This window comes from Perissodus microlepis, chromosome 18, assembly GCF_051167445.1.
Source record: "Perissodus microlepis isolate ML-2025 ecotype Zambia chromosome 18, ASM5116744v1, whole genome shotgun sequence".
In the NCBI taxonomy this organism is placed as follows: domain Eukaryota; kingdom Metazoa; phylum Chordata; class Actinopteri; order Cichliformes; family Cichlidae; genus Perissodus; species Perissodus microlepis.
This window is the reverse complement of record NC_140478.1, coordinates 29741840-29749612: the sequence shown is the minus strand read 5'-3', so window position 1 is coordinate 29749612 and position 7773 is coordinate 29741840. Positions and strand designations below refer to the sequence as shown.

Genomic DNA, 7773 nt, shown 5'->3' with positions numbered 1-7773 from the left:
TAAGACTGTAAAAATCCACGACCAGGATGTTTAGATGTTTTCTAATTATTAATGAATATTAAGAACCTGTTTGTGTTGTTTATCTTTGTTTTTGTGTCATTTGTTATTAACAAATTTCACAAACTCAGACAGTTTACATTCTGTGTGTGTTTTCATCTTTAGCAGCCACACTTTAACTGCAATTAAGAAAACAAACGATAGAAACTGTTGACTCAGTGACTTTATAAAATATTTAAGTGGTTCAGGTAGAGCCAGCTGTTGAATTCCCATGAACACTTACCATATTGTACCTGTACAGCATGTTTTTGTATGAGACAGATTTGTAACACAGGCCTTGCTCTCAGTAAGTTTGAAGTCATTTCCTGATTTGTTTTGTAATCTCTGCTCTTTCTGTATTCTGCTCAGTTTGAATGCTTTGTCAGCAAAACAGACAACAAGTGAACAATTTTGAATAACAAACTGTAGCATGCACTAATATTACACATCTCCAAACAACAATCCACTGAGACCATGAACTCCACTTCTTTGAAGCATTCTTCTTCTTTTTGGCATCATAAAGAAAGCAGAAACAGCATGAGCTGCTTTGATCTACCAAAAGGAAAAAACAAGATATCTGAGGTGAAATCAGTCAGGTGAAATAATTAAGATATAAACAATAATTCAATGTAATGTCTCAGGTAGCTTATTCTGTTACAACTGTTGATAAAAACTAAACAAATTAACACTGTGTCAGGGAACTGTTGTGTGGGAACTAGTGGCTTTTATGTCTGCAGTCATTTAACTTCCATCTATTCATTTAACTTAGGGGGAAGAAATGTCAGGTTGGTGCAGGCTGGTTAGGTGCATTTGGTCCTCTGTTGTTGTAACTAGATGAGTTGGTTCACTTTGTGGCTCAGCTGTATGTGGGGTTATATCTTGGGCTGGGTATCGATTTTGATTTCTACAATCATTTTGATTCCAATTCACAAGGTCCCGATTCGATTCAATCACCATTTCGATCCAATTTTGACTCAGCATATGAAGATTACGTGATGCTGCTGAAGTGAAACAGAGCAAAGGTACAGAGGTTTTACTAGAGACACAGCTAAGCGTTTTGCAATTTGGCATCATTTTAAAAAGTTTCGATTTCTTCAGTATTGAACAGCCGAAATGAGGCTTTTTTGTCAGAGGTTATTTTATAAAAACAGCACCTGACAGCACTGTACACAACGGTAGACTGGTGCATAATAAGCAAGTGAATAATGCAGAGAACAGATTTGAGATGGGAAACTGTTCTTGAAGTACACTGAGAGAGAGAGAGAGCTGTGCAGGAAGTGAGATTTTACCCTGGTGGAACCAAAACAGCAAAGGTAGGAGGGATTTTATGATGATGTTCATCAAATGTGAAGCAGTTTTGATCTTCTTTTGCTGCTCGTTCAGTGAATTTTGGTCAGAGAGTGACAAAACCTGCAGCTTCAGAAAATGTGAGATGTCGGCTTTCAGCCCAGACAGCGTGTCTGTGTACGTGCCATCGGGTGAACGATCCACGCTTTGTGTTTACATCTTTGTGCGGAATCTGTTTAGCTGCTCTCACTTGCTGTAGGTTGCCTCCCCACGTGGCCGGTTTCCACCATCACTGCAGTGAAGCCTGTTCATTTAATTAATGTTTGCTAATAAAGTGTTTTCATTCACGGTTCTGTGTTGACAGCCCTGCTATCTAAGGAGTTTCTTTTCTGCAGCTCTACATTTGCAGTTATTTTGTCCAAACTTTGTTTTATGAAACTGACCTTCCTCACCTCTGCTTGTTAATCCTTTCACACATAGTGGTCACTACAGTGGACAGCTACTCAAAGGCTGTTTTCTTGTATTTGTGTCAGTGTTGATGGTATACTTGCACACACAACACAACACACAGTGTCAAATTCACAAGTTGAAGCATATGTTGTCCACCTAAGTGGACATGTAAAAAACTCTTTGAAAACTACATTTAAAAAACTTAAATGGTAAATGGCCTGCATTTGTATAGCGCTTTTCTAGTCCCTAAGGACCCCAAAGCGCTTCACACTACATTCAGTCATTCACACACTGGCGATGGCAAGCTACATTGTAGCCACAGCTGCCCTGGGGCACACTGACAGAGGCGAGGCTGCCGGACACTGGCGCCACTGGGCCCTCTGACCACCACCAGTAGGCAAACATGGGGTTAGTATCTTGCCCAAGGATATTTGGCATGCAGCCAGGAGGCAGCCTGGGATCAAACCACTGACCTTCTGATTAGTGGCTGACCTGCTCTGCCACCTGAGCTACAGCCACCCAACCAAAAAAGTTCAAAAATCTTTTTTTCATGACTAAAGATGAATAAAAATACTCAAGAAAACAATCCTGAGTGAGGTTGTCATAATTCATCCATGGTAAATGGCCTGTATTTGTATAGCGCTTTACTAGTCCCTAAGGACCCCAAAGCACTTTACACTACATTCAGTCATCCACCCATTCACACACTGGTGATGGCAAGCTTGCAGCCACAGCCACCCTGGGGCGCACTGACAGAGGCGAGGCTGCCGGACACTGGCGCCACCGGGCCCTCTGACCACCACCAGTAGGCAACGGGTGAAGTGGCTTGCCCAAGGACACAACGACCGAGACTGTCCAAGCCGGGGCTCGAACCAGCAACCTTCCGATTACAAGGCGAACTCCCAACTCTTGAGCCACGATCGCCCCCATCATCCATGAAAGGGTTAATAACGAGCCCGTGTGCCTTTTGTAACTGTTACGTTTGCACTGGCTATTGTAACCTCTCCTGGGGTGTAACTTCCTCCCCAGGTGGCGCTGTCAACACCATCTAGTTGCCTTTACCTGTTTTCCACCTTTGTGCCACCACATTTGCATATATCTCTATCAATTAAATCTGGTTTGAGATCTGCCATATTTTAAATTCAGTTATTTCTCTCAGAAATTTGGGATCTAAATGACAAATCTGTTATACTGTCACTGTTTAATGGAAATGACTCATTGGGACGTATAAAATTACAAATTTTAAAATTTTTATTAAATCGCATCACCTGATATCGAGTGTCCAAGAATATCAAACCTGTAAAAATTGTTTACGGTCAGAATTTATAAAAACTAATTGTAAGTAAATTCAAACACGTGAGCTTTTCTTTGTGTTGAATATCAACACTTAAGACTGTGAGCTTTACTTTAGAACAACCAACAACTCAGTTGAGTTTGCTTTATGTTACATTGTAAATATGTTAGGTTCTGGTGTTTAGTATTAGTTAGGGTTTAGTTGAGATTTAACCTAGTTTATGTTTCTCCTTCGTCTCCTTGTTTGAGTCTTTTTCTGTTGTTTATCTCCTCGTCTGTAGGTTCCCTCTCTGTCTCGTGTCAAGCTTGCGTGTCCCAGTTTGTGTCTCAATGGTTCCTGTTTTATTGTGGATTCTGTTCCATGCTCAGTGTGTTTAGTTGTACTTTCCCTGTGGCATTCAGGTACATTTGTGTCGGCTGTGTTTTCACTTCCCTCATTACCCTTCTGTGTATTCATGTCCTCTGCCTTCCCCTGTTCTTTGTCAGGTTGTGTGTTTTCTCCATGTCAAGTCACGTCTGGTCACAGCGTTTTATTTCTACTTCTCAGGTTCATGCTCATGTTTTTTTTTCTTCATGTTCCTGTTCAGTTTCATGTTTCAGTCATCATAGTAATTTAGCTGCTCCCAGTTTAGTTTGTAGTTTAGTTTGTCCCAGGACGTTTTGCCCTAATTGTTTTCCATTTTTGACTTCAGCCCAAAAGAAACGGTTCACCTTTTTTTACATTTTTTTTTTTACTTTGATTTTCTCCTTTGTCTGCGTTTTCGGTCCACGTCATAACACTGTCATTCCAAATGTCTATTGATAACAAGAAAAACTTTTTAGTACACAATCTAGATTTCTCCCCAACTTTAGAATCTGTCGGCTTTGTCTGCTGGTCTGAAGTCAATAAACCACAAGAAAGATGATTTTAGGCATTTTATTTGCATCGTGCAGTTTGACTGTGTCCATTCAATTAAACTTTATTTATATAGCGTCAAATCACAACAACAGTCGCCTCAAGGTGCTTTATATTGTAAGGTAAACCCTACAATAATACATAAAGCGAAAAACCCAACAATCATATGACCTCCTATGAGCAAGCACTTTGGGAACAGTGGGAAGGAAAAACTCCCTTTTAATACGAAGAAACCTCCGGCAGAACCAGGCTCAGGGAGGGGCGGGGCCATCTGCTATGACCAATGACATTCCAACCAATGTCTGATAAGAGATGAGACACAGCAGCTGAGCAAATGATCATTTCATGCTGAAGACATCCTCAGACAGAATTAAATACATACATAAACACAGCCTGGTGCCAATAACACAGCTAATGACACTGCTGTATCACTGGCTTTACTGATTAAAGACCATATCTGAAGGAAATCTTTCAACACAACAGAAAGTGACCTTTTAAACACTGAGTGTCATCCTCACCTCAGTTCAGTCTTCAGCTGTTCTGTGGTCACCATGACTGTTTCACTGTACTCATCAACTAGTTGATAAACTGTAATAGACTTCATTTGAAATGATTTGCTGTGAACAAGTGTAATACTGTAGTTTAAATGCAGCCCATAAACACTACATTATACAAAGCTGATGAGCTGCTGATGAAATATGAGTGGTAATTTCAGTCCAAATTAAATAAGTGACTAATGATGCTTTGCTCCAGTTTACCAGGATCTATGACACAATGCACTTTATGATAAAGGCTTTATTGAGCCTAAAAACATGGCAGAATGTAAAACATGTGGACAAACTGAGCTGAGGTGCTTTAACCTCCTCTACATCCCTGTTAGCAGGATGAAGGCGCCCTCTTGTGTTGTGCATCACTTTCAGATTTCACTTGTTAACCTGCAGGAAGACAAAACTTCACTGAACCTTCAGCAGCTTCAACATCATCAGTAAAGAAAGATTTAAATATGTGTAATATCACACTGAGTCAGTTTGTTCACAGGAGTCACAACCTGTAACACTGATGCTGCATTCAAGGACCATTAAAAACATCTGAAAGGACTTAAGAACATCAAGAAAATGTGACTTGTTTCTCTGTAATGAAGCTGTTTTAGTGAAGAAAGTTGAAAGGTCACAGAGCGACTGCTGAATCTTCTGCTCTAAACATGAACTCTGAACTTTGTGATGCTTCAGGAGGAAAACTGCTTCAGTTATTCTCTCAGATTAGTTTCATATTTTCTGCATCAGATTTGAGTGAGATCCTGGAATGAAGACAGAAGAAAAGACTTTGTTCAAAGTTTGATTTATAGTCAAACCTTCCAGTTTATTCACACAATAAAACATCAACACAATATATGAATTCATTCATTAAAATCACAGTTTTTCCTCATTTGTTTGATGATTTTGACAAAAACAAACACAAACACACACACATGGTCTGCCATACTCATAAAGAGAAATGTCGACATTGTTCAATACAAATATTCCAGAAACATTTAGAGGATAGAGAAGTTTACATTTTCATGTGGAGAAATATTTTAGTAAATCAAAATGATGATGAGCAGTGATAGCCTCCATAAACAGTCACAGGAAAGATCTCCTTTAAAAACTCAGAAACATCAAGAGAACAACTAGAAGATGTGGAGGTACCACCCATAATGTTTGACTGACAGCTGATCTCTGTGCAGAAATGATGGAGAGAAAATAAAATGAAACTAAAATACAGATTTAAACCCACAATATGAAAGACTTCAGTCTATTTCACTTTAATCAACTCAGCAGTGGCTCCATAGTAAAGCAAAAGTCCAGCATAGAGCGGCTGAGTGAATGTGGTCTGGACTCTGTGGAGGAGAGTCATGGTTTCAGAGACGCTGTAGAAGGACAAAATACCTGCTCTGTGATCCAGGTACACTCCTACTCTGGAGGAACGAGGACCTGAGACACGAGTTTTAATGTTGTTGTACCAAAATGTATAACTGTTGTTGTAATAATATAATGACCAAGATTTGTCATTATGTCCAAATCCACATTCTTTACCCCCTCCTTTTCTGCTGATATTCTTGTATGCGACTGCTACATAAACTCCTCTCCCTCTCCACTCCACCTCCCAGTAACAACGTCCAGTCAGACTCTCTCTACTCAGGACCTGATCATATACAGTGAATCTGTCTGGATGACTAGAATAAGACTGTTGTTGTTTCATAAATGTTGCTTTTCTGTTCCCCTCTGATAATAACAGCCATGTGTTTGCTGTGTTTGGATCCAGTGTGATTTCACATGAATATTTTAAGAATTCAGCTCTGGTCTTTGGCCCTGGTGGATCTGACAGTAAAACATCCACTTCAGTGACTGTCAGTGAGATGTTTGTCCATTCCTCTCTCAGAATGTCCTGTAGTTTATCTCTGACCTCTGACACAGCTGCTGTCACATCCTCAAAGTAGCTCAGAGGACGGATATTGATGCTGGATGAGTCTGTAGACTCACTGAGTGCTGACAGTGAGGGGTAGTTGTGTAGAAACTGGATGTGATCCTCTGTGTGTGAGAGCTGCTTCAGCTCAGCATCTTTCCTCTTCAGCTCAGTGATCTCCTGCTCCAGCTTCTCCTGAAGCTCTTTGACTCGACTCACTTCAGTTTCCTGCTGGGATCTGATCTGCTGCTTCACATCAGAGCTTCTTTTCTGGATGAGATGGATCAGCTCAGTGAGGATCTTCTCACTGTGCTCCACTGTTTGATCAGCAGACTGATTGATGGCCTCCACCTCCTGTTGAAGCAGCTTCACATCTTTCTCTCTGTCCTGGATTCTCTGCTGCATGTTTTGTCGACTCACCTCCAGCTCTCTCTGCCTCTCAGTCCTTTCTGCTGCAGCTGAGACTGTGTCGTGGCCTTTATGTTCATCCACAGAGCAGAGATAACAGATACTCTGCTGATCAGTACGGCAGAACATCTTCATCACCTCATCATGACGAGAGCAGATGTTCTCCTGGAGCTTCTTGGAGGGCTCCACCAGCTTGTGTTTCTTTAATGGAGCCGCATCATAATGAGGCTGAAGGTGTTTCTCACAGTAAGATGCCAGACAGACTAAACAGGACTTGAAGGCTTTCATTTTTCTTCCAGTGCAGACATCACAGGCCACATCTTCAGGTCCAGCATAGCAGTGATCAGCAGGAGCAGCTTGGAGTCCAGTCTTCTTCAGCTCCTCCACTAAATCTGCTAACATGGTGTTTTTCTCCAGGACAGGCCTCGGTGTGAAAGTCCTCCGGCACTGAGGGCAGCTGTAGATTTTCTTCTTTTCCTCTTCATCCCAGAAGCTTTTAATACAGTTCATGCAGTAGCTGTGTCCACAGGGAATAGTCACCGGATCCTTCAGTAGATCCAAACAGACTGAACAGCAGAATTTTGTTTGATCCATTTGATTCATGTGCTGTGCCGTTTCACCGTCTCTCAGTGACTGTGAGACAGTTTCACTTTCTCTGAACAGAAACAACCTCTGTGCTCTGAAGGGAAACAGATCTCTGCTCTTGTTCACCTCCTACAGGAAATGAGGCTCACCAGCAACTGCATTTACACCATGTTGTTTAGACCCATCCTGATACACACACATCTGTGAAGGGAGGCACTAAAGAAATATTCTTACAGAGCGACCAAGAGCCAATCACATGATGCAGGGTGTGGTATGTTTGGTTACAGCATGCAGTAACAAGTCTGACCCAGTTAAAGTTTAATAGTTTATCTTTACTTGGATGTTTGAAATGTGACAGTCAACACTCAGTGAGTTCA

The 7773-nt window shown here is 41.1% G+C and overlaps 1 protein-coding gene across 1 annotated transcript; it reads right to left on the bottom strand.

The window, feature by feature from the left end:
• Positions 1–5028: 5028 nt before the first annotated feature.
• LOC146368137 (tripartite motif-containing protein 16-like) lies at positions 5029–7439 on the bottom strand. Its single transcript, XM_084911635.1, has one exon. The coding sequence runs from the start codon at positions 7412–7414 to the stop codon at positions 5753–5755; it is 1662 nt and encodes a 553-aa protein (XP_084767761.1). The 5' UTR covers positions 7415–7439; the 3' UTR covers positions 5029–5752.
• Between the last annotated feature and the right edge of the window lie 334 nt (positions 7440–7773).